This window comes from Hemiscyllium ocellatum, chromosome 2 (assembly GCF_020745735.1).
Source record: "Hemiscyllium ocellatum isolate sHemOce1 chromosome 2, sHemOce1.pat.X.cur, whole genome shotgun sequence".
Classification (NCBI taxonomy): domain Eukaryota; kingdom Metazoa; phylum Chordata; class Chondrichthyes; order Orectolobiformes; family Hemiscylliidae; genus Hemiscyllium; species Hemiscyllium ocellatum.
In genome coordinates, this window is record NC_083402.1 from 7,501,316 (window position 1) to 7,529,079 (window position 27,764).

General features: G+C 44.7%; 1 protein-coding gene across 1 annotated transcript in view; it reads right to left on the reverse strand.

Annotated features, from left to right (window-relative positions):
* Positions 1 to 3,182: 3,182 nt before the first annotated feature.
* Positions 3,183 to 27,764, reverse strand: part of LOC132821675 (uncharacterized) — a 40,705-nt gene continuing 16,123 nt past the window's right edge. The window contains exons 3-6 of the mRNA XM_060834387.1: positions 23,001 to 23,348; positions 5,916 to 6,017; positions 4,580 to 4,619; positions 3,183 to 3,413 (exon numbers count right to left, since the gene is read on the reverse strand). Coding sequence (XP_060690370.1) covers positions 3,287 to 3,413; positions 4,580 to 4,619; positions 5,916 to 6,017; positions 23,001 to 23,348 — 617 coding nt within the window. The 3' untranslated portion in view covers positions 3,183 to 3,286. The remainder of the gene's footprint in view (positions 3,414 to 4,579; positions 4,620 to 5,915; positions 6,018 to 23,000; positions 23,349 to 27,764) is intronic.

Below are 27,764 nucleotides of genomic sequence, written 5' to 3' on the forward strand. Positions count from 1 at the left end.
GAACTTTTGACACCATACTACTCCTGAGGTAGTTTGGGCTGAGGTTAGAAACAGGAGAGGAGAGGTCACACTGCTGGGAGTTTTTTTTATAGGCCTCTGCAGAGATCCAGGGAGGTGGAGGAGAGGATTGGCAAAATGATTCTGAGTAGGAGTGAAAGGAACAGGATGATCATTATGGGGACTTTAATTTCCCCAACATTGACTGGAAATGCTATAACTCTAGTACTTCGGTTGGATCAGCTTTTGTCCAATGTGTACAGCAGGGTTTCCTGACACAGTATGTCGAGGGGCCGACAAGAGGGGAGGCCACACTGGATCTGGTGCTTGGTAATGAACCAGGCCAGGTGTTTGATTTAGTTGTAAGTGAGCACTTTGGAGAGAGTGACCATAATTCAGTTATGCTTAGTTTAACGATGGAAAGGGATAGGTACATGCCACAAGTCAAGGGGCAAGGGCAATAAGAACACGATTAGTCAAGAATTAGGATGCAGAGAATGGGTTATCAAAATGCAGGGGATGGGGACAATGGAAATATGGAACTGGTTTAAGGATCAGATATTGCGTGTCCTTGATAGGTATGTCCCTGTCAGGCAGGGAGGAAGTTGTAAGGTAAGGGAACCGTGGTTTACTGCGGAAATTGCATCTCTTGTTAAGTGTAAAAAGGAAGTTTATATGTTGATGAGACAAGATGGTTCAGATGAAGCGATGGTGAGATTAGCTAGGAAGGATTCAAAGAGAATTAAGAAGAGCAAAGAGGGGACATGAGCAGTTTTTAGCAGGTAGAATAAAGGAAAACCCTAAATCTTTCTATAGATGTGTGAGGAATAAAAGGATGACTAGGGTAGGAATAGGACCAGTCAAAGACAGAAGTGGGAAGTTGAGTGTGGACACTGTGAAGATCAGAGATGTGCTAAATGAACATTTCTCATCGGTTTTCACTCAGGAAAAGGAGAACATTGTAGAGGAGATGAATGAGATACAAGATCAATTCTAGACAAGTCCCCCTGGGCTGGATGGAATTCTCTGGGAAGTTATGGAGGAGATAGCAGAAGCTTTGGCTTTGATATTCAAGTCATCATTGTCAACAGGTTTAGTACCAGAGGACTGGAGGATTGCAAATGTTGTGCCCTTGTTCAAGGAGGGCAAGAGGGATGACCAGGTAATTATGGACCAGTGAGTCTCACTTCTGTTGTAGGAAAGGTTTTGGAAAAGATTATAAAAGATAAGATTTATAATCATCTAGCTAGCAACAATTTGATTTCAGATCGTCAACATAGTTTTGTCAAGGGCAGGTCGTGTCTCACATTGAGTGTTTTGAGAAGGTGACCAAGCATGCAGGTGAGGGTAGGGCAGTTGACGTGGTATACATGGACTTCAGTAAATCCTTTGATAAGGGCTGTTGGAGAAAATGCAGAGGCATGGGATTGAGGGTGATTTAGCAGTTTGAATTAGAAACTAGCTTTCTGAAAGGAGGCAATGAGTGATGGTTGATGGAAAATATTTAGCCTGGCGTCCAGTTACTCGTAGTGTGCCCCAATGATCTGTTTTGGGACCACTGCTGTTTGTCATTTTTATAATTTGGAGATGCCGGTGTTGGACTGGGGTGTACAAAGTTAAAAATCACACAACACCAGGTTATAGTCCAACAGGTTTAATTGGAAGTCATTTTTATAAATGACTTGGATGCAGGCATAGGTGGATGGGTGAGTAAGTTTACAGATGAAGTTGGTGGAGTGGTGAACAGTGTGGAAGAATGCTACAGGTTGCAGGGGGACTTGGATAAACTGCAGAACTGGGCTGACAGGTGACAAATGGGGTTCAATGCAGCAAAATGTGAGGTGATTCACATAGGGAAGAATAACAAGAGGGCAGAGTACTGAGTCAATGGAAAGATTCTTGGTAGTGTGGATGTGCAGAGGGATCTTGGAGTCCATGTACATAGATCCCTGAAAGTTGCCACCCAGATTGATTGTGCTGTTAAGAAGGCATTCCGTGTGTTAGGTTTCATTGGTAGAGGGATTGAGTTCTGGAGCTGCAATGTCATGTTGCAACTATACAAAATGCTAGTGCAGCTGCACTTGGAATATTGTGTACAGTTCTGGTCGCCCCATTACAGGAAGGATGTGGAAGCATTGGAAAAGAAGCAGAGGAAATTTACCAGGATGTTGCCTGGTCTGGAGGGAAGGTCTTATGAGGAAAGGCTGAGAGACTTCAGTCTGTTCTCATTGGAAAGAAGAAGGCTAAGAGGGGATTTGATAGAGACATACAAGATGATCAGAGGATGAGATAGAGTAGAAAGTGAGCGCCTTTTTCCTCAGATAATGACATCAGCTTGTACGAGGGGGCATAACTACAAATTGAGGGGTGATATATTTAAGACAGATTTTAGAGGCAGGTTCTTTACTCAGAGTGATAAGGGTGTGGAATGCCCGACCTGCTAATGTAGTTAACTCAGCCACATTAGGGAGATTCAAACAATCCTTGGATAAGCACATGGATAATGATGTGATAGTGTAGGCAGATGGGCTTAGAATATTTTACAGGTCAGCACAACATTGAGGGCTGCAGGGCCTGTTCTGTGCTGTACTGTTCGATGCTCTATGTTCTAAGATTAAGGGAGATATGTGTGGAAGGTTGTTTACGCAGATTGGTGGTGAGTGCCTGGAACGGGTTGCCAGTGGAGGTGGTAGAGGTGGGCACGATACATTTAAGATGTATCCAGACAGAGACATGAATGGGCGAGAGCAGAGGGGTACAGATCCTTAGAAAATAGGTGACAGGTTTAGACAAAGGATCTGGAGCAGTACAGGCTTGGAGGGCTGAAGGGCCTGTTCCTGTGCTGTAATTTTCTTTGTTCTTTGTTCCACATCTGGGAAACACCCAACAAATATGTGGTTGAAGATGTGGCTCCAGGATTCACACAAGGACCCACAGAACCCATGAAAAGGGACACAAATTTCCTCAGTAGATGATAACACTCATGAGTGAGTTATCACCGATGATAATGACAATGACCTTGAATTAACCTGCGTTAGTTTTCCAGACCATATTCCAACAGCAAATGCTTCCCTTTTCTTCTCTCATCTTTCGTCAAACAACCTATTTTTCAAACTTTAATTCTCAACTTTAAAATCACAGTTCCAAACCAAAAGTGAGGAAACCAAAAGAAAAGTCGTGATGCTCTCACTGGGTCACACTGAATGGGAAGAGAGTTAGTCCAAAGTGGTCAGGCTGTACAGTGAGGGTGGTACTCTGTCACTGCAGGTCTGTCCACTGTGTTGATGCTTCACACACTCGATGTTACAGTGTCTGAAATGGATGGTGATTGGTCAGTTCGAGTACAGCCAGTACCTGAGGTCAACGGCTGCTGGGCCTGATGAGGCTCAGGAATGCTGGATGACCCTGGATCATTCCTGAAATACATACAAGGAACATTAATATTCAGAGGAAGCTAATGGCATAATCCCCAGGTCACAGTAACAAGAATCCTATCTTTTTGCTTATCCCCTCACAGGTCATGGGTCGGGCTGGCTGCTCCTAGCTGTCCATGAGAAGGTGGTGGGGAACTGTTGCTGGATCAAAATCCTGGAAATCCCTCCCTAAGGGCTCTGTGGCTCTTACCTCCAGAACACCGACTGGAGCAGTTCATGAAGGCAGCTCACCCCCACCTTCTCAAGGGCAACTGTGGACAGGTAGTCAATGCTGGCCCAATCAGAGATGCTCACGACCGGCAAATGAATAAACAAAATGTTCAGATTTAGACACAACTCACCCATGTCACCCTTGAAGAATTCACCACCAGAAACAGTTCTGCCTTGGTACCAGAATGTACCAAAGCACCCAAGGGTCAGCTTTGAGCAACTGGTTACAAGGCAGGGAGGGAGGGTGTTGGAGATGTGGGGAAAATTCCTGCAAGGGCTTCCCATCTGCTGTAACTTTGGAGGATGCTACAGAACATGGAAATCTTGGAAAGTGGGGGATGATCAGGAAACCACGTTCCCACCCAGTGAAAATTCAGCTGCTCGGAGGGCAAGGGAGAAATAGTAGGATTCACAAAAAAGGTCCTTTTTATCCTCAGCACTCACTGCAAGTGATAACATTCCAATCTTTCCCTCCATGAAACAGCCATGACAACTCAAAGTGACCACTGTGAGAAAAATGGGGAACACTTTCGTTTTATACAAGGATGAATTGTAGATTGATTTGCAGAATAGAGCTCTCAGATTAACCTGGAGCTGAAAACTTACAAACAGCCAGAAATTGACCAATTCTGTTCAGAATTTATTTCTCTGTCATTTACCTCTCATTTTCCCAGTGAGTGTTTGAGCAACTTGTAAGCAGGAAAATAACACATTCGGAGATCATTAGCAGGAGGCTGCATTCTGTCTCTGAAAAGGAGATATTCAATACAACCCTGAACTAGAGCAAAAGTGAGAGCTTCCTGATGAAGAGCTTTTGCCCGAAACATCGATTCTCCTGCTCCTCGGAAGCTGCCTGACCTGCTGTGCTTTTCCAACACCACACTCTCGACTCAGAGAATTTCTACCGCTACTCTCGTGTCAGTCACTGACTACCTTACCTTTTCAAAGGTGTCGTTCTCTTGATTTGCTGTGAACACCCTGAAGAGAAAAAAAAGTTTCATAAATATTTTGTAAAATTATGAACAAATTTGTCACATTGTCTCCACAATTGGAAATGTTTTCCCCCCATACACTTTCATCCCTTTATCCTCAAGAACTCTAACGCCTTCTTAAAAACATTCTTTGCTTTGGCCTCAACTGCTTTCTGTGACAGAGAACTCCACAGGATCACAGTAACTCCAAAGGGACTACTCTCCATGTCAATCCTGAATGGTCTACCCCATATCCTTTGACAGTGACCATTGGTTTTTGTCTCCCCGGTCACTGGAAACATCTTTCCTACATTTACCTCGTCGAGTTTTACTGAAATTTCACACATTTCCCTGAGATCCCCCTCATTTTTCCAAACTCCAGTGAATACCACCCGAACCGATCCAATCTCTCTTCATACATCAGCCCTGAAATCCCAGGAGTCTGTCTGAGAAACCTTCATTGCACTCTGTCCAATGCCAGAACATCCTTCCTCCCATAAGGGGACCAGAACCTCACCCAGTCCTCCAGGTGTGGTTTCTCCAAGACCTTGTACAATTACAGCAAGACATTCCTGCTCCTGTATCAAAACTTCTCTCTATGAAGCCAAAATGCAACTGACAAAGAAACGGAGGGAGAGGCCATGAAGATAAGGATCTGAATTTAAACGTCTCAAGGTCTTCAGCACTGACATAACTGAGCTCAGGATTCTGAGGCCTTCAATATTCCTCAGACATCCTGCCTGTTCAATTTGTTCAGCCAGAGCAAAGACAAGTAATGAGGGCAGTCCCAAAACAGATCAGTGCCTGAACATTGCACTCACTGCACAGGCCAGAAGAGGAGTCCATGTTACCATTCCTCCCCAAATATAGCTCTGTTACTCAGACTATCTGAGCCACCGTGTCTATGCCTTTATCCAGCAAACTCTCAAAAGCCACTTGAACAATAAATCACATAAGAATAATGTGGTGAACTGCAACTTCCTTTCTGTTCTGTTTGAGAGTCTGTACAAAGTGGGAATGAATGCAAAAGATGTGGGTTGTTGTGATTCTGTCAAATGGGAGTGAATGAAAAGATATTTTAGCGCATTGAGATTCAACAGTGATGGGAGGAGAATGGGGATTGATCCATCAGAGTTCAATGGAATGGGTTTAAATGGATCTCCTTGTGAAACAGCCTCAATGTTAAATCACTCACAACAAGGCTCCATCCCAGGCAACATCCTGGTGAATCTCCTGTGCACCCCTCCCTCTTGTTATGACAGAACCATACTGTTTTATCAAACCTCATTCTCCATGAACCCACCTCCTTTGTTGCTGAAGTTGATGAAGATTATGAAGCAGATGGGCAGGATGAGAAGTGTTGGAATGACTGGCAGATATACAGTGGTGGGCTCAGTCCTGTTCACTGTAAAACAGCAAGAACAGCATTATTCAGGAATCCCTCCATGTTGCTGCAGTGAAACTTGTAGCAGGGTTACAGAGCAAGAGGTTAAATGTACAAACAGGATGTTCTGTAATGGGGCAAACCAGTTCAACACTCTCACCTGCTGTTTCCCACAGACCAGGAATGTGCTCCCCTCCAAATACTTACCCAATTATCGCCTGAAAGATCACTCTATTAAATCTATTTCCATTGGCCTTTCAGGCAGTGCATTGCAGTTCAGAACAACTCCTGAAGGAGGCAACTGCTTAATTCTGTGATACAGAATATAAGGTTAGATGGATACTTTAAAACATTCTGCAGGGTATTTCCTGGACCCAGTCTTGACTCACCAACACAAGGGCACCCATTACTGAGCACTGATCTACCATCCCACCCTGTCCTGTGTCCTACATGTAGGCCAGACCAAGTAAGGAAGGCAGATTTCATACTGTAAAGGACCTGACTGATTCAAATGAACTTTCCCAACTGTCAACAGTGGTCACATGTGACCATAAGGTTACTTTTTCATTTAAATTCCAAATGTTTAAAATTTCATTTATCTTTCACCTTCCGCCGTGGTAGGATTTGAACTCATGGCCCCAGACATGAGTGTCTGGATTAGTTGCCCAGTGACAGCAGCAGTATACCACTATCTCCTTTTATAACCCATGTGTGAATGCAGGGCTAGGATAGGTCCCATGTGGCTGTGATGCCTCACACAGTCAGACAGAAACTGGGGGAATGTACTTGCACTGATGGAACTATTCCCGATGAAGGTGTGAACACATTACTCTGCAGCACCTTCCTGCTCGAGGAGATGATCCCATTGTCAGTTTAACTTTGGATCGTTTGAAGATTGAACTGAATATTCTGAGTGTGTCAATGCCTTTCAATACTGACATCAGAATGTACCTAAAAGGATCAACACATCAAATTACATTAAATGTTTAAAAAGTCAAATTTCAAACACAAAAGCAAAATACTGCAGATGTTGGAAATTTGAAATAAAAATCAAAATGCTGTAAATACTCAGCAGGCCAGACCCCACCTATGGAGAGAAACAGGGTTAATATTTTAGTTTCAATGACCAAATCATTAAAAATTCACAGAACCTGCTGCACTCTCACTGTACACCCTCTACAGACGGAATACTTCTTCATATTCATTAAATTACAGGATGAGAAGGACATTGGGTAGGGCAGCATTGATTACTCATCCCTATTAGTTAAGAATAAACCACATTGCTGTGTGTCTGGAGTCACAAGTAGGCCAGGCCAGGTTAGGATGACAGTTCCCTTCACGAAAGATCATTAGTGAACCAGATGGGTTTTTACAACAATAAACAGTGGTCACATAGTCAGCTTTTGACTCTTACTTTGAGAATTTTATTAATTTCAAATTCCACCATCTGCCATGGTAGGATTTGAATCCTACTCCCAGAACATTACCTGGGTGTTGGATTAACCATCCAACGATTATATGATCAATTGTTGTCTCCCATCCAGAATGATTTCTTACCATAAACCCACACCCGTGTCTCTTTCTAGATCAGATACTGAGAATCAGTTTGAGGTGTTTCCCTCCTCTGGGTTCCCGATGAGCTCGTACCGATTTCCACCGTGTCCAGTTGTCCAAGTTCCTTGTGATTGGGCTGTAAATGTAATGAAGTGTTGGGAGGCCTCCTTCCTCATCCAGGTAACAGTGGTCAGGGGCGTGGGAGTCCCAGCTCCTGAAGATACAGGATAAAGTAACTGAATCTTCCTCTGTCCCACTCACTACTGAGACATTTCCTTGAGCAGCTGAGGAAGGACGAACATCAAAATGGTAAAAATTCTGGGAAGCATCAAGAGAGATAAGTGTCCAGGGCCGGATCAGATATATCCAAGGTTACTATGGGAAGCGAGGAATGAGATTGCTGCTCCTCTGGTGATGATCTCTGAATCCTCACTCTCCATGGGAGTAGTAATGGATGATTGGAGGGAGGCGAGTGTTATTCCTCTGTTCGAGAAAAGGAATAGAAAAATCTCTGGGAATTACAAACCTGTCAGTCTGATGTCTGTGGTAAGCAACTTCCTGGAAAGGATTTATGACTATTTGGAAGAACATAGTTTGATTAAAGATTGTCAGCGTGGCTTTGTGAGGGTCAGGTGATGCCTCACAAGCCTGATTGGGTTGTTTGAGGATGTGATGAGATAAATTGTGGAAGGTTGAGCATTGGGTATGGTTTTTATGGATTTCAATAAGGCATTTGATAGTCAATTAATTCAGACAGTTAGTAGGTATGAGACACAGGGAAATGTGGCTGTCTGGATACAAAATTGGCTTGCTGAATGAAGACAGCAAGTGATAGTGAATGGAAAGTATTCCACCGAGAAGTCAGTGACCAGTGATGTTCCACAGGGATCTGTTCTTGGGCCTCTGCTCTTTGTAGTTATTATAAATGACATGAATGAAGACCTGTCAGGGTTGGTTAGTAAGTTTGCCGATGCCGGTGGTGTTGTAGTGAGTGTAGAGTCCTGTTGGAGGCTACAACAAGCCATTGGCAGATGCAGATCTGGGCTGAGAAATGGCAGATGGAGTTCAACCTGGATAAATGTGAAGTGGAGCATTTTGGAAGGTCGACTTTGAATGCTGAATACAAGGTTAAAGACAGGATTCTTGACAGTGTGGAGAAACAGAGGATCTTGGGGTCCATGTACATCGATCCCTCAATGTTGTCACCCAAGTGGATAGCATTGTGAAGAAGGCGGATGGTGTTTGGTTTTCATTAACAGGTGGAATTGAGTTTAAGAGCCGCGAGGTTTTGCTTCAGCTCTATAAAATCCTGGTTAGACCACACTTGGAATATTATGTCCAGTTCTGGGTTGTCCCATTACTGGAAGGATGTAGATGCTTTAGAGAGGGTTCAGAGGATATTTGCCAGGATACTCACAGGATTGGACGACTTGTCTTATGAAGAGAGGTTGAGTGAGTGAGGGCTTTTTGCACTGGAGAGAAGCAGGAAGAGAGGTGACTTGATAGAGGTATACAAGGTAATGAGAGGCATAGACAGAGTAGATAGCCAGAGACTCTTCCTAAGGCAGAAATGACTGTCACAAGGAGTCATCATTTTAAGGTGATTGGAGGAAGGTATTGGGGAGATGTCAGAGGTAGTTTATTTATGCAGAGACTGGTGGATATGTGGAAGGCAGTGGTAGTAAAGTCAGAAACATTAGGGATATTCAAACGACTGTTGGACAAACACAAGAATGGCAGAAGATTGAGGGTGTGGAGGATATTTTGATCTAAGGTTAAGATAAATGGTCAGCACAACATCGTGGGCTGTAGGGTCTATACTGTGCTGTACTGTTCTGTGTTCTATGTAACATACAAGGCTATGGACCAAATGCTGGAAGGTTGGACAGGTGCAGACTGACAGTGATGTTTTTGTTGGTGTAGACTGTATGGCTCAAGGGCCTCTTCCATCCTGTCTAATTCTATAATTGTATGGATCAGCCTTCCTTATGGTTCCTTCCATAAGGAACAAAAACGGAAATAAGATGTTGTGGGAGTAAACCATGGGTCCCATAGCAGTAGCTAAATGGTGGGTGTCATGGACCAGGCCACACCCCCTCAAAACACTTCAGGAAATTCGCCCAGACCCTAACTTATTGAGTTGTTTTATGCAAATGTCGATTGGATAATCCAGGAGAGATGCATATGGCCCAACCACTCACTTTTAAACAAAACAGTATTTATTCACACATGAACAAAAGAAAAACACATTTGAATCCCAGAACTATTTAAAAACCCAATCGCCTCGATTGCAACTTAATGATGCTGTTCCAAATGCTTGGAACGTCCCCATAAACACTCTCTTGGCAAAAAAGCTACAGTCAAACCCTGGTTCACACAGGAGAGATGTCAGAGAGAGAGAGGATCAACATGGAGCTGTTTCTTTGACCAGCAACCTCCAAAAACTGACTGCTTGCTGAACCAAACCAAACCAGAAAAAGTTAAGCTGGGTTAACTGGCCACTTCCCTTTCATTGCATAATTCTTTTCTGTTTTAATTTGAAAGCCTATTTCCTGAGGCAGTATCTGTTATCTATAATCAAATAGGCCCTAAAACTTCTCTGTTTACAACCCCTCTCAATAAACCAAGAACAGAATATCCTTGTCAAAGGAGCAGTATTGTCACAGTGGGGAAGGGAATAAATCAGCAGATAGTAAAGGCATGTAACAGAGGCAGTTCATTAATCATGGGTGACTTGAATCTTCGTGCACATTGGGATAGTCAGATTAGCAGAGGGAGCCATGAGGAAGAATTCAGAGACATATTGAAGGCAGTCTCTGAGAACAATGTGATGTGGATCCAACCAGGGATCAGGCTAGTTTGGGTTTGGTGATGTGTCATGATTCAGGCTTAATAACTGATGACAGAGTGAAAGATACCCTGGAATCTGTCACCATAACACGATAGCATTGAATATTCAGTTTGAGGGGGAGGAGCTTGGGTTGGCAGCTACTGTGCTTAGCTTACCAAAGGGAATGAGAGCAGAACTGGCTGGAGTGAGCTGCAGAAACAGTTTAGCAGCAAAAACAGATGAGGAACAATAGCAGACTTGTAACAAGATAGATTATGGCTCCACAGCTCCAAACCAAAGGGGTTGCCATGGACACCCGCATGGGCCCCAGCTATGCCTGTCTCTTCGTAGGATATGTGGAACAGTCCATCTTCCGCAACTACACTGGCACCACCCACCACCTTTTCCTCCACAACATCGATGACCGTATCGGCGCTGCCTCATGCTCCCACGAGGAGGTTGAACAGTTCATCCACTTTACCAACACCTTCCACCCTGACCTCAAATTCACCTGGACCGTCTCAGACTCCTCCCTCCCCTTCCTAGACCTCTCCATTTCTATCTCGGGCGACCGAATCAACACGGACATCTACTATAAACCGACTGACTCCCACAGCTACCTAGATTACACCTCAGTTCTGTTGGTTACACAAACTGATAGAAAACAGAGAGTTGGGATAAGGTGGGAGTGATATCCAGCCAGCAAACTGTAATTAGTGGTGTATCACAGGATCTGAGATGGGGCCACATTTATTATAATATACATTAATGATTTGGATGAGGTCAGTGTAGCTGTAGAGAGATGTTGACAGGTTAAATAAGTGAGAAAAACTTAGCAATTGGAATATAATGTGGAAAATGTAAGGTCATACATTTGGCACAAAGAATAGAGAGGCTGAATATTCGTGAAACAGAGAAAGCCTGCAGAAAGTTCCAGAACAGAAGAACATGCAAATTTCACAAAAACATTCAGCAGAGAGTAGGGAAGGTCAATGAAATGCTCACCTTTATTTCAAATGGAATCGAATTTTAAAGTGGGGAGGTTTTACCAGACACTAGTTAGTTCACAGCTGGAATATTGTGGATAGGTTTGGTCCCTTATCAAAGGAAAGTGAAACTGGCATTGGAGGCAGGCCAGAGAAGATTCAATTGGTTGATGCCAGGTCGGGAGGGGCTGTCTTATGGGCAGCGTTTGACAAGATTGAGCCTGTGCTTGATGGATTACAGAAGAATGACAAGTGACCAAATTGAGACATTAAAGATGCTTCGAGTGCTTGATAAGGTGGATGCAGCGTGGTTGTCCCCCTTTGTCAGGAACAGAGGGCATCAGCTCAGAATGAGGGGTTACACATTTCAGATGAGAGGAATGTTTTCTCTAAGAGGGTAGTGAATCTCTGGACTACTTTACCACAGAGAGCAGTTAATGTTGGGTCATTGAGAATAGTCAAGGCTGAGACAGACAAATTTTTAATCATTCACGGAATCAGGGATTGTGAAGATAAAGCAAGAATGGGGAATTGACGTTTATCATCTCAGTCATGATTTCACTGAATGTGGAACAGACTCAATGGGCTGAATGGCCTTCCTCTGTTCCTATATCTTATGGGCTACCTGCCTCAGTTCTCAACACCTCCATTTCTGAAACCTGTAAATCCCATTTCCTTTTCCAACCACATTCTTAACATGTCCTGACATCTTCAAAAACAAATTAGGGAGTTGATGGGATACCATGGGGAGTTTCAGACACGGTGATGGAATGGTCCATAAATCCCAGCCTCATCTCTCTCTCTCTCCTTCTCACTGCCTCCTGCCTGAGACCAACTGAAAGAGCCCAAGAGAAGGAGCCAACCCGAGAGCTCCCGGTCCAGGTGGAGTCTGTTCCCATTGAGCTATCGGGGCAGTGACACCATCCTAACATTGTTCCTTACCTTCAACTTCCAGCGTTGTTGGAGACTTTGTTTGAAAATTCTCAATATTGAGCTCTACACAATAGGGACCAGCATCCTCCTGGCTCAGTCCCTTCATCATTATTGAGACATTGTGGTTGGTGAGACCCCCCACGAATCTGAATCGATTCCCACCCTCGTGCTGTATCACATTCTCACACAGCTCACCCTGGGAATGGTCTGGACCAGGATATGTACACTTAAAGAAAAAACCCATGTTTCCGCCTTGTACCATAAGATGGAGCCGGTGAGTGTGAGGTGAGTGTCAGGGTGGGTGAAGCTGCAGGGTAAGACAGCGGAGCCTCCTTCCTCAGCCCTCACTCCATCCGCGACTGTCATTGACCAACCATTAACAGAAACCACTGTGAGGGAAGAGGGAGAGAGAGAGAGGGAGATAGTGTCTGAACACAGACATCAGTGTGTGGAAGTGAAACTTGGAGACTCTATTCTGAGTATGGTATTTAGTGAGAACAGGTTAAACAGCTATAATGAGAGGGAGTGAACAAATAGTAATGTAAATTCATGAGCAATCCAATACACTGGGGACAGAGTTTCTGTTCCCACCATGGCAGCTGCTGGAAATTCAAATCAGTTATTACATCAGGAATTAAACACCAATCTAATGGGAACCATGAAACCATGATCAATTGTTGGAAAAAATCCATCTGGTTCACTGATGTTCTTTAGAAAAGGGAAATACCGTCCTTACCCAGTCTGACCTGCATGTGACTCCAGTCCCACAGCAACAGATTCAACTCTAAAACTCCCACATCAATGGCAAAGGGAGACCCTGAGTTGGACAAAACCAGTATAAAGTGTGAAAGGGAAGTTACAGAGATGTGCAGCACCGAAACAGACCCTTCAGTCCAACTTGCCCATGCCCATCAGATATCCTGAATAAATCTTGTCCCATTTGCCATATTTGGCCAATACCCCTCAGATCCCTTCCTATTAATATACCATCCAGATGCCTTTTAAATGTTATAATTATACCAGCCTCTACCACATCCCCTGGCAGTTCATTTCATTCTCACACCACACTCTGCATGAAAACGGTGTCCCTTCGGTCCCTTTTAAATCTTGCCCCTCCCACCTTAAACCTGTGCCCTCTAGTTTTGGACGCCCGTACCCTGGAGAAAAGACCTTGACTATTTATCATGTTTAAATTACGATTTGATGAACACCTTTAAGGTCACCCGTCAGCCACCAACACTCCAGGGAATCTTGCCCCAGCTTATTCAGCTTCGCCCACAACTCAAGCCTTTCAGGCCTGGTATCATTCTCCTCAATCTTTTCTGAACTCTTTTGAGTTTCACAGCATCTTTGCTATAGCAGGGAGGCCAGAAATGAATGCAGTATTCCAAAAGTGGGCCAACCAACATCCTGTACAGCCATGACAAGACCTCCTCATTCCTGTACTCAATGCATTGATCAATAAAGGTGAGTTTATCAAATGCTTCCTTCATTAACCAGTCTACCCTTTGACTCCACTTTCAAAGAACAATGAACCTGCACTCCAAGGTCTCTTTGTTTGGCAACACTCCCCAGTACCTTACCAGGAAGTGTATAAGTCCTGCCCTGATTTGCCTTAACAAAATGCAACACCTCAAAATTATCTAAGTTAAACTCCATCTGCCACTCCTCAGCCCATTGGCCCATCTGATCAAAGTCCCATTGTTCTCTGTGATAACCTTCTTTGCTGTTCACTACACCTCCAATTTTGGTGTCATCTGGAAACTTACTGACCATTTCTCTGATATTCACATCTGAGCCATTTATATAAATGATAAGAAGCAGTGGATCCAGCACCGATCCTTGCAGCACACCGCTGGGTACAGGCCTCCAGTCTAAAAAGCAATCCTGCACCACCACACTCTGTGTCCTATCTTCAAGCCAGTTAGGTATCTATATGGCTAGTTCCCCCTGTATTCCATGTGATCTAACCTTGTTAACCAGTCTATCATGCAGAACCTGGTCAAATACCTTGCTGAAGTCCATTTAGGCCATGTCCACCACTCTCCATTCATCAATCATCTTCATCACTCCTTACTAAACTCAATGATTCATGTTATGGCTGAACATGTCCTACTGATCCACACATTATCAGGAGCTACACAAATGTACAAGAATCCCAATAGGATGACCCCAACACCCAAAGTGCCTGACAGACTGTTACTCAGGACAGAACTGAGCAACACCAGGATTCTTCAGTAACAGTTAAATAATTCCATGAATGAATAATTCCAGTAATAAGAGCAGTGAAAGAAATGGATACCTAATTAATGCTCCTAAACAGCATCCCTTCAAAGCCACGTACACACACACACACACACACACACACTTAAGACAGAGAAAAGATAGACGATTTATATGAGTGACAAAAGAATGTAGACAGGGTAACAGGGTAAACAAAACTCTGAAAATAAAAGTCCTGACCACAAGATGGAAGGATCGTTCTCTCTCACAGTTCTTGTGTTTTTTGTAGCAGGAATGAGATGCTGTGTTCCGGACAGTGATGGTTATGCTTCAAATTCAACGGCCATTCAGGAGAACTTAGAACTTTTCACATGTGACTTCTTTCTTTCCAGATTACTTGTGTTTTCTCTGCTTTTCTCTCCAGTGATGGGGGAGAGGCAGAGCTGGCTGCTTTCTCTCTGTAGGCCCCAGATACTTTCCACTTTCAGAGACTCCAGGAATATATAACTTTGTAACAGCACAGTTCAACCAATCAGACAGCAGTTGCTGAGCAGAATTTTCTGAACTCGAAACATTATCATGAAGTCCGATGACATCAGGTCAAACATGAGCAAGGGAATCTCCGGATGACTACCCACTGCCACATTCCCCCCACTCCCAGGCTTCTGATCATGTTTATCACCACTTGGAGGAAGCACTGAGGTCAACACTGGCACAGAATGTACTCTGGGTGGGAGACGTCACTGTCCAACACCAAGACAGACTCAGCAGCTTTACTACTGCCTGAGCTGGTGGAATCTGAAATGACATAGCTCTTGGACTGGGTCTGTGGCGGGTGGTGAGGGAACCAACAAGAGAGAAAAGCTTGACCTTGTCCTCAGTCGTCTATCTGCCTATTATAGAATTGGGAGGAGTAACTATCACACAGTCCCGTGGAGACAAATTCCCATCTTCACACTGAGGTACATCCCCATCATGTATGGCACTAGGCCTGTGTTAAATGGGACAGACTTTGAACAGATCGAGCAAGTCAAGACTGGGATCCCTGAGACACTGTGGGCCATCAGTACAGCAGAGTGAGCTGTAACACAATCTGTAAGCTCATGGCATGTAATTCTCCCCCACTCAGCCATTACAATCAAGTCAGAACATCAATTCTGGTTCAATGAACAATGCAGGAGGTGATGCCAGGAACATCACCAGCAAACCTGAAAATGAGATGACAGCTCTAAAACTACTTCTGTGTCAAACAGCATAAACCACAATTGATGCTCTGGGGGAAGTGATTCCACTGTCAGTGCATCAGATATAAGCTCAGCAGACCTGTCACATGCAGTTATGAATGGGTGAGGACAATTAAGCAACTAACAGGAATATGAGTCTCCACAAATATCCCCATCCTCAATGAGGGGGGGCCCTGCTCATCAGTGCAAATAATAGGGCTGTGGCATTCACACCTAACTTGACCCAGAAGATGTCCCCAGCATCATAGAAGATTCCTTACCCAGCGGCAAATATAATTCAGTGGGTCAGCATTCACGTGTAGATAGGGCTAGGGACAGAAATCATGGGATCTAGTGCTGTTCCTCACACAGCCCCTGGCCCAACCTCCAGGACATACACTCACTTCCACTGACCTGACACAGTGAACACCCTTCTTCAATCCTGATGTACTGTCCACCCCTGTCCTGGAGAGACCTGACCAAGTAAGGATGGCAGAGACAAAAACAGAAATTGTGGGAAAAACTCAGCAGGTATGGTGACATCTGTGGAGAGAAAGTAAAGTTAATGTTTTGGGTCCAGTGACACTTCTTCAGAAATAAAATGATTGAAAACAGTGGACTGAGAGGAGTGTGGGTCTTGCAGCTGCTCCTGAGATTCAGATTTATTTTCAAATTTACTTCCAGCTTTCTTACATTTATTACATTTCAGTCAGAAAAGCTTTTTGTTTGATTCACTTTTAGTTATTTTATATTCAATAACACAAAAGAAATTCCCAAAATGGACAGGCACAATTTATTTTATCAAACAGAGTCCTATCAATGGACTTTTTGGATAGGCCCACATGTGGGCTGTGGGAAGTTTTGCTGATGGAAAATCATTGCTGAGGGAAGTTTTGTTTCAAACCAAGTTGTGGTCACAGAGCTCTTGGACAGGTTAACACGTGGTTGGCTCTGGAGTGGGATTTTATTTTTAATCAGAACATTGATAGCTGTCTGCTGACCACTTGTGCTTAATATTAGCTCTTTTGATAAAGAAATGTAGTTTATTTTAGAGTTAAAATGTCAGTGTAAGTTGCTTCTTTTTTGACTTAATGACATTGAGGACATACAAGAGACACAGAGTTAGATGGCCAGTAGATTTCGAGAGGTGATAACACAGCAGGATCAGTCAGATAGGATGACTGTCAGGAAAGGTAAGAAGGTAGTTCAGAAATCTCTCGGACTGTTGAAAGGATAATCTCTCAGAGGAAATTAGAAGGGACAGTCAGATCTCGGGCGCTAAAAATGAACCTTATGTTCAAAGGGATTTGACAACATTTAAAAGAATAATTGTTGTAGGTGATTCTCCTGTCAAGGCGACAGACAGGAGGTTCTGCAGCAGTGAGCATGGATCTAGGATATTAGACTGTTTTCTTGGTGCTAGGATTAAGGACATTGCAAAATGTTTGAAGCATACTGTTAAAGGGAATAATGAGAAACCAGAAGTTTTTGTACACATTGATGGGAATGACATAGTTAGGGAAAGGATTAAGTCTTCACAAAGTAATATCAAAGGTTAGGTCGAAGATTAAAAAACAGACCCACAAAAGTAATAATCTCTGGTTTACTCCCAAAGCCAAGCTCAGATGAGGGAACAAAAGGATAAAGGAGACAAATCAATGGCTGAAGAGGGATTCAGATTCTTGGATCACTGTGTCCTCTTCTGAGACAGAAAAGACCATTCACAAAGGACGGTTTCAACTGTACTGCTTTCGGGAACAATGTGTGAACAAAGGGATTGAGTTTCCAGTCAGGGATAGGAGAGAATCGTACACTAAATATAAACAACTGGATCCAAATGGATCTCTTGCACCATATAATGAGTGTCGGGGCATTCATACGAGGGCGATCAGGAAGTCAAAGAAAGGACATGAGATAGCCTCAGCAAATAAGGTTAAGGATAATCCAAAGGGATTCTATAAATACATTAAGACCAAGACAGCAACAAGAGACAGAGTATAGGGCAAAGAGATTGCCTTTGTATTCAACCTCAAGAGCTGGAAGAGATCTTAAGTGAATATTTGTTGTCAGTTTTTACTGTGGAGAGAGAAGTGGAGGTGAGAGAACGCTGAGAAATAAATATTGATGTTTTGAAAACCGTTTGCATTACAGAAGAGGAAGGGCTGGAGGTCTTTGAAAATATAAATCTCTGAGCCCTGATCTCATGAATCCCAGGACTTTGTCAGAAGTTAAGATGAAATTGCTGGGCACCTTGCAGAAACATTTGTATCATCTATAAATACGAGTGAGACGCTGAGTGAGTGGAGAGTGACTAATGTTCAAGAAGGGATGTCAGGGGAAGCCTGGGAACTTCAGACCTGTGTGTCTGACTTCAGTGGTGGATAAGTTGTTGAAAATAATTCTGAAATTTGGGATTTATATGCATTTGGAGAGGCAAGGAATGAATAGGGATAGTCAACATGGGAGACTGATCAACAAGATTAGATCTCATGGAATACAGGGAGAACCAGTTATTTGGATACAGAACTGGCTCAAAGGGAGAGGACAGTGGGTGGTGGTGGAGGGATGTTTTTCAGACTGGAGGCCTGTGACCAGTGGAGTGCCACAAGGACTGGTGCTGGGTCCTCTACTTTTTGTCATATACATAAATGATTTGGATGTGAGCATAAGAGGTACAGTTAGTAAGTTTTCAGATGACACCAAAAGTGAAGGTGTAGTGGACAGCAAAGAAGGTTACCTCAGATTACAACAGGATCTTGACCAGATGGGGCAATGGGCTGAGAAGTGGCAGATGGAACTTAATTCAGATAAATGCGAGGTGCTGCATTTTGGGAAAGCAAATCTTAACAGGACTTATACACTTAATGGTAAGGTCCTAGGGAGTGTTGCTGAACAAAGAGACCTTGGAGTGCAGGTTCATAGCTCCTTGAAAGTGGAGTCGCAGTTAGATAGGATAGTGAAGTAGGCATTTGGTATGCTTTCCTTTATTGATCAGAGTATTGAATACAGGAGCCGGGGGGGGGGGGGGTCATGTTGCAGCTGTACAGGACATTGGTTAGGCCACTGTTGGAAGATTGTGTGCAATTCTGGTCTCCTTCCTACTGGAAAGAAGTTGTGAAACTTGACAGGGTTCAGAAAGGATTTACAAGGATGTTGCCAAGATTGGATGATTTGAGCTAAATGGAGAGGCTGAACAGACTGGGGCTATTTTCCCTGGAGCATCAGAGGCTGAGGGGTGACCTTACAGAGGCTTACAAAATTATGAAGGGTATGGATAGGATAAATAGGCAAAGTCTTTTCCCTGGGGTCGGGGAGTCCAGAACTAGAGGGCATAGGTTTAGGATGAGGGGGAAAGATATAAAGCAGATCTAAGGAGCAAATGTTTCACACAGAGAGTGGTACATGTATGGAATGAGCTGCTGGAGGAAGTGGTGGAGGCTGGTACAATTGCAACATTTAAGAGGCATTTGGATGGGTACATGAATAGGAAGGGTTTGGCGGGATATGGGCCGGGTGCTGGCAGGTGGGACTCGAGTGGGTTGGGATATCTGGTCAGCATGGATGGGTTGGACTGAAGGGTCTGTTTCCATGCTATACATCTCTATGGCTCTATGACTCTAGAGATAGTCAGCATGGTTTTGTGCAAGTGATATTGTGTCTCACAAACTTGATTGAGATTTTTGAAGAGGTAAACAAGAAAATTGATGAGGGCAGAGGGGTTAACATTGTTTACTTAGACTTTGGTAAATCCTTTGACAAGGTTCCGCATTGTAGACTAATTAGTGAAGTTAGATCCCATGGGATTCCGGGTGAGCTTGGCAAGTGGATGCACAATTGGCTGAAAGGCAGAAGACAGAGAGTGACGGTGGAGGGAGGGTTTTGTTTCGGAGGCCTGTGACCAGCAGGGTTCCACGGGGATCGGGGCTGGGCCCACTTTTGTCAGTCATTTGTTTTAAAAATTTAGATAAGAACACAGAAAGAATGTTTTACAAGTTTGCGGTTGACACCAACATTGATGGTACATTGAACAATGAAAGAAGGTTATCTTAGAATACAAAGAGATCGTCATCAAATGGGTTAATGGGCTGAAGAGCGACAGATGGAGTTTAAGATAAGTGTGAGGTATTGCACTTTGTGAAAACAAACAAAGGCAAGACTTATACAATTAAAATTAGGGCCTTGGGTAGTGCTGTAGAACAGAGACCTTGGGATTCAGGCATCATCTATATATACAGTGGTTCAGCAGCAGTTGGGATATTATGTTCAGGGTGGACAGGATGCTGGTGAGTCCTCTATAGTGTCCAGTTCTGGTCACCCTGTTATTGCAAGGATATCATTTAGCTGGAGAGGGTTCAGAAGAGATTTACCAGGAAGTTGCTGAGAAAGTAGGCCTTGAGTTACCGGAAGAGGCTGGAGCGACTGGGACTTTTCTCACTGGAGTGTACAAGGTTGAGAGGTGACCTTATCAAGATCGATAAAAGCCTGAGGAATATAGATAAGGTGAATGGCAGGTGTCTTTTTGCTCAGGTGGGAGATTTCAAGACTGGGGCATATCTTTAAGGTGAGAGGAGAAAGGTTTTAAAAAGACATAAGGGGCAGTTTTTATTTTACACAGAGAGTGGTTCATGTGGAATGAGCTTCCAGAGGAAATGGTGGATGTGGGTACAGTTACAATGCTTAAAAGACATTTAGATAATTTCATGAAAAAGAAATGTTTGGAGGGATACAGGCCAAGTGCAGGCAGGTGGGAGTACTTTAGTTTGGGATTATGGTCAGTGTGGACTAGTTGAACTGAAAGGTCTGCTCCTGTGCTGTATGACTCTATAACTGATTATAGCTGGGAAAAGGTTGGTATAGATGCTGAAGATGGGGAGGTGGGTGAGGGGGCAGGAGTAAAAACTCAGTGGGAAGGGACCCCAGACAGAGAGAAAAACAATTGGACAGACAAACGAAAGGGGAAAGGTCGGCCTGGGAGAATGAACAGCTGCTGATGGGGACCATGCGTCACTGACAATGGATTGTTTTGGTCGTAGCCCATGTGATGACAAGGCCTGGTGTGTGGGGGTTGGGGGAAGGAGATAGGAGAAGGTGCTGAGGCACTAAAATTATTGACCTCAATATTGAGTCCAGAAGGTCACTGGGTCCCCAAAAGCTGGTGTGTCAATCTGGCAGGCAACTGGATGTTCAGCCTCATTTTTGTGGACGAACATTTCTGTTCTGCAAAGTAATCACCCAGTCTGTGTTTTGTTTACCCAATACAGAGTTTGAAGTGGACTGTGCAGAGTTGGTGGATTATGAGCAGCCCCGAGCCTGCGTGAGGTGGTGCTGATGGAGAGAGAGGGCTCAATATTGTGCGTATGGCAACAAATGACACTGAGTATGAATGGCAGATTTCATTCTCTAAATCAAGTCACCGTATTCCTACCAGACCATGGGCTGCTTTCTCTTGAGAGAGAGAGAGAAATGTTGGTGGTTTAACCTGAGGGCCACCGCACCTCAGTGAGGGGAGAGTTGAGAAGGAGGGTCCCTCATGGTCACCTGAGCCAATGTGGGGATTGAACCCACACGATTGGCATCACACTGCTTAGCAAGCCGACCGCCCAGCTAACTGAACCAAACTCCAGATTCCCTGAAGTGTACAACTGAATCAGATCAGATTTTCCAAATCTCAGCCATGAGGTTAGCTTTACTTTCAAATTCCAGATTTTAAAAAACATTTATTCACAGTTCACCTTCTGTTGTGATGGGATTTGAACCCATAGCCACAGACTTGCGTGTCTGGATTAGTCAACCAGCAACAGTAACAAATGTGTTGCTGGTCAAAGCACAGCAGGCCAGGCAGCATCTCAGGAATAGAGAATTCGACGTTTCGAGCATAAGCCCTTCATCAGGAATCCCCTGCTCCTGCCCCACCGAACTCATCTCCCAATACCTCGACACGGTCCTGTCCCCTTTAGTCCAAGAACTCCCCACCTACATTCGGGACACCACCCACGCCCTCCACCTCCTCCAGGACTTTCGCTTCCCCGGTCCCCAACGCCTTATTTTCACTATGGACATCCAGTCCCTGTACACCTCCATCCCCCATCACGAAGGACTCAAAGCCCTCCGCTTCTTCCTTTCCCGCCGCACCAACCAGTACCCTTCCACTGACACCCTCCTTCGACTGACTGAACTGGTCCTCACCCTGAATAACTTCTCTTTTCAATCCTCCCACTTCCTCCAAACCAAAGGAGTTGCCATGGGCACCCGCATGGGCCCCAGCTATGCCTGCCTCTTCGTAGGATATGTGGAACAGTCCATCTTCCGCAACTACACTGGCACCACCCCCCACCTTTTCCTCCGCTACATCGATGACTGTATCGGCGCTGCCTCGTGCTCCCACGAGGAGGTTGAACAGTTCATCAACTTTACTAACACCTTCCATCCCGACCTGAAATTCACCTGGACCATCTCAGACTCCTCCCTCCCCTTCCTAGACCTCTCCATTTCTATCTCGGGCGACCGACTCAACACAGACATCTATTATAAACCGACTGACTCCCACAAGCTTATTCCTGATGAAGGGCTTATGCTCGAAATGTCGAATTCTCTATTCCTGAGATGCTGCCTGGCCTGCTGTGCTTTGACCAGCAACACATTTGCAGCTGTGATCTCCAGCATCTGCAGACCTCATTTTTTTACTACAACAACAGTAACAGTATACCACCACCTTCCTTTATAACCCATGGGTGAATGCAGGGCGCGGATAAGTCCCACATGGCTGTGATGCCTCACACAGTCAGATGGACACTGTGGGAATGTAGTTGCACTGATGGAACTATTCCTGATGAAGGTTGTAACCAAGAGGGACACATCAGACAGTTGCACCTTCCTGTTCAAGGAGATGATCTCAATGTCAGTTTAACTTTGGGGCTTTTGGAGATATAACTGAATGTTCTGAGTCTGTCAATGTCTTTCAATACTGACATCAGAATGCACCTAAAAATGTCAGGACAGCATAGTACATTAAATATGGACTAAAATTAAATTTGAAACCCAAAGCTAAAACTCTACAGATGGTGGAAATTTTTAATAAACATCAAAATGCTGCAAATACTCAGCAGGGCAGAGAATACCTGTGGAAAGAAACAGGGTTAATGTTTTAGTTCCATGTCCTTTCACCAGAAAATCAAATCGCAAAACATTCACAGAATCTGTTCCACTCTCACTGTGCACCTTCTACAGGCTGAAGAATGTGGGAACGGTTTCTTACCATGTACCTGCAACCGTGTCTCTTTCTGGATCAGATACTGAGAATCAGGGTCTGACCTGTATTCCACCAGACACAGGTAAGTGTGATTGTCCCTCACACTCAGCTGGTTTATCCTGGTCGAGGCGTTTCCCTCCTCTGGGTTCCCGATGAGCTCGTACCGATTTCCACCGTGTCCAGTTGTCCAAGTTCCCTGTGATTGGGCTGTAAATGTAACGATGTGTTGGCAGGGCTCCTTCCTCATCCAGGTAACAGTGGACAGGGGAGGGTAGTACCAGCGACTGAAGATACAGGGTAAAGTAACTGAATCTCCCTCTGTCCCACTCACCACTGAGACATTTCCTTGAGCAGCTGAGGAAAGGACAAACATCAGAATGGATGAGGTCAGTGTGCAGAAGTTCTTATTTCAATATGTTACATTCCTTTCAACTTCACAATAAAATGAACAATTAAAGACTCCACTCACATCTCTAACAGGTCTGTCCTAGACATTCCCCAACAAGAGTCACCCTGATCAAAATGTCTCCTCGTCACTCAATTTGAAAACCTTGATTACAAGATACTTCCATGATGTGGGGGTGCCAGTGTTGCACTGAGGTGGACAAAGTCAGAAGTCACACTGCACCAGGACTTCACCTGATTCAGGAGCAGTGCTCTGAACCTTGTTATTTCAAATAAACCTGTTGGCCTATAACCTGGTGCCGTGTGACCGCTGAAGGTACTTACAGATCGGATCCATTGAACCCTCCTGAATTCATTCATGCAGAACCCTCCGCCCGATGCTCAATACTAATATTCTTTAAACAAGGTCAAGGATTTTACAGCCTCCCCCTCACTCTGTTGCTCAAACACATTCAAAGTATTGACCACACTCTGTGTGAAGGAGAGCCCCCTGGTGTCATTCCTAATGTAACCATTCACCAGCTCTGACCTGTGACCTTTGAAGTGAGCACAGGCTAATTTAAACTCAGAGTCCAGATTACATTTTCCTACACTGAGTAAAATATTTGGGTGCAGGAGGAGGGGGATAACCAGCCATGTGCCTCTTTGCTGCATGAACTTAAAAGAGGAGCTATGAGATTAAATGTTCTCTCATTCTTATTTAAATCAGTAATCTGTTATTTTGTAATTGTTCCCCTGTTTGACTTCTGTTCACAAGAGCAAATATCCTCTCAGAATCTGCATTGTCAAGCTCCTCAGGATCTTGAGGAAGGGTCACTCAGCCTGAAACATTAACTCTGATTTCTCTCCACAGGTGCTGCCAGACCTGCTGAGCTTTTCCAACAGTTTCCATTTTTGTTTCTGATTTGCAGCATCTGCAGTTTTTTGTTTGTATTTTCCTCAGGATGTTCGCTGTTTCATTAATTTCTACTTTTGTTTTATTTGGTCATGGGTGTCACTGGCCCAGATGATGAGCATTTATTGTCCATCTTGATTGCCCAGGAGAAGCTGCCTTCTTCAACTGCTGCAGCCCTGAGGTGTCGGGTTTGTCCAGATTAATTTAAGGGATTGAGTTTCAGGACTTTGACCCAGCAACAGTGAAGGAATGCCAATAGACTACAAGTAGACTCAGACTACACTGCATTGACCAAGGCCCCAATAACAGTGAGAACAGTCCCAGCCCTGTCAACCCTGCAAAGGCCTCCTCAGTAACATCTAGGAGCTAGTGCACAGACGGGTCGACTAACAGCCTCACATGGTCAAACTCACAGAACCATAACTTACAATATTACAGACACCACGATGACTGTCCCTGGACACAGCCTGACCCACCACCAGGACTAACCCAGCAGAGGTGGAGGCACAGTGGTATACCATCAGGTGGGAGTTGCCCAGGGACTCCCCAGTATGAAGTTCCCAAGTTAAAGACTACATTGTAAGCCCATTGAACTTCAATCTGTAACCTCACAATCCACATTAACACCCCCCACACCAACATTCCCCTCAGGCTGGGAGATCAATGAAGAGACACATGATTTTGCTGCATGCAATACCAGGTAAAAGTGAGGGCTGCAGATCCTGGAGATCAGAGTCAGGATTAGAGTGGTGCTGGAAAAGCACAGTAGGTCAGGCAGTATCCAAGAGCAGGAAAATCACCTTTTCGGGCCGGAGCCCTTCATCAGCTACATTCCTGATGAAGGGCTTCTGCCCGAAACATTGATTTTCCTGCTCCTCAGATGCTGCCTGACCTGCTGTGCTTTTCCAGCACCACTCTAACCTTGACTGTGTACAACACCAGGCAAATTCAAATGTGTGAGGCCAACACACTGAATCTACAACATCCCCAGGACTACTTGCTCATCAAACGACAGAAACAGCACACAACAGAGCCACCCCATAACCAATGGGTCAGATGGCTCTGCAGTCCTGCTATAGACAGACTTCAGTCAAGCCTTTGACAAGATCCCTCACTGCAGACTGGTAAAAATGTGAAGTCACATGGTATCGGGGTGAGCTGGCAATGTGGACACCGAACTGACTTAGTCATAGGAGACAGAGGGTAACAATGGAATGGAGGGTTGTAACAAGTGATGTTCCACAGGGATCAGTGCTGGGACGTCTGCTGTTCATGGCCTATCCAATGATTTGGAGGAAAATGTGTCTGATCTAATTTGTAATTTTGCAGGCGATGTAAAGATTGGTGGAATTAAGGATAATGAGAAGGATTATCAGAAGATTCAGCAGGATACAGATCAGTTCGATAGCAGATGGAGTTTAATCCAGACAAATGTGACTGATGTATTTTGGAATGTCAAGTGCAGGTGGAAATTAAACACTGAATGGCAGAACCCTGAGGAGGATTAATATGCAGAGGGATCTGGGTGTGCAGGTCTACAGCTCACTGGAGGTGACAACGCAGACAGATAAGGGAGTGAAAAAGGCCCACAGCATCATTGCCTTCATTGGAAGGAGCATTGAGTATAACGACAGACAAAGTTATGCTGCAGCTTTAAAGAACTTTAATTCGGCCACACTTGGAATATTAGGTGCAGTTTTAGTCACCACACTACCAGAAGGATATGGATGCTTTGGAGAGAGTACAGAAATGGTTTACCAGGATATTGTCTTGAATGGGGGATTTTAGCTGTGAAGAACGGGTGGATAGACTGGTTTTTTTTTCACTGGAACACAGGAGGTTGAGGGGTGACCTCATCGAAGTTTATAAGATTGTGAATGGCAGGGATAAAGTGGAATATATGAGGCTTTTTCCCCCTAGTAGAGGGGTCAATTACTAGAGGACATGGGTTTAAGATATGGGGCTGGGGTTTGGAGAGGGTTGGGGGGAGGGTGGTGCTGGTGGTATTAAGAGATGTACAAGGCAGGTTTCTCACACAAAGGGTGGGTGAGTGGCTGGAACGCACTGCCAGTGGAGGTGGTGGAAGCAGACACTATAGCAGCATTCCAGAAGCACCTGGATGAATACATGAATAGGAAAGGATGCTGATCCTGTAAGTGAAGACAATTTTAGTATGGAAAGTCAAAATGTGTCAGCGCTGGTTTGGGGGATGGAAGGGCATGTTCCTGTGCTGTATTGTTATTTGTTCTTCTAATTATGACACTGGCATCTACCCAACAATACCCAGGTATACCCTGTCCACAAAAAGCAAGGTGGGTCTGACCAGACCAATTAAACTGATTGAAGGTGTCAGTGACTGCCTTTAACATCAAGGCTGTATTTGAGCGAGTGTAGCATCAAGGAACCTGAGCCAGTGGGAAGCCGAGGGGAGAAACCTCCATGGGTTTCAGTCAGACCTGGCACAGAGGAAGATGGTTCATAGAATCCTTTCATTGTGGAAGCAGGCCATTTGGCCCTACAAGTCCACACCAACCGTCTGAAGAGAGTGATCCACCCAGGCCCATTCCCAATCCGAACCTATTACTCTACATTTACCCTGAACTGATACACCTAACCTGTATATCCATGAACACTATGAGCAATTTAGCATGGCTAACTCACCTGACCTGTACATCTTTGGATTGTAAGAGAAAACCAGAGTACCCAGAGGAAACCCACACAGACACATGGAGAATGTGTAAACTCCACACAGACTGTTACCTCAGACTGGAATCAAACCCAGATTGTTGTGGTTGTTGGAGGAGAAAGTGGGGACTGCAGATGCTGGAGATCAGAGCTGAAAATGTGTTGCTGGAAAAGCGTAGCAGGTCAGGCAGCATCCAAGGAGCAGGAGAATCGATGTTTCGGGCATGAGCCCTTCTTCAGGAATGAGGAAAGTGTGTCCAGCAGGCTAAGATAAAAGGTAGGGAGGAGGGACTTGGGGGAGGGGTGTTGGAAGTGCGATAGGTGGAAGGAAGTCAAGGTGAGGGTGATAGGCCGGAGTTGGGGTGAGGGCCGAGAGGTCAGGAAGAAGTTTGCAGGTTAGGAAGGCGGTGCTGAGTTCGAGGGATTTGACTGAGACAAGGTGGAGGGACGGGAAATGAGGAAATTGGAGAAATCTGCGTTCATCCCTTGTGGTTGGAGGGTTCCTAGGCGGAAGATGAGGTGCTCTTCCTCCAGCCGTCGTGTTGCTATGGTTTGGCGATGTAGGAGTCCAAGGACCTGCATGTCCTTGGTGGAGTGGGAAGAAGAGTTGAAGTTTTGAGCCACGGGGTGGTTGGGTTGGTTGGTCCGGGTGCCCCAGAGGTGTTCTCTGAAACGTTCTGCAAGTAGGCGGCCTGTCTCCCCAATATAGAGGAGGCCACATCGGGTGCAGCAGATGCAGTAAATGATGTGTGTGGAGGTGCAGGTGAATTTGTGGCAGATATGGA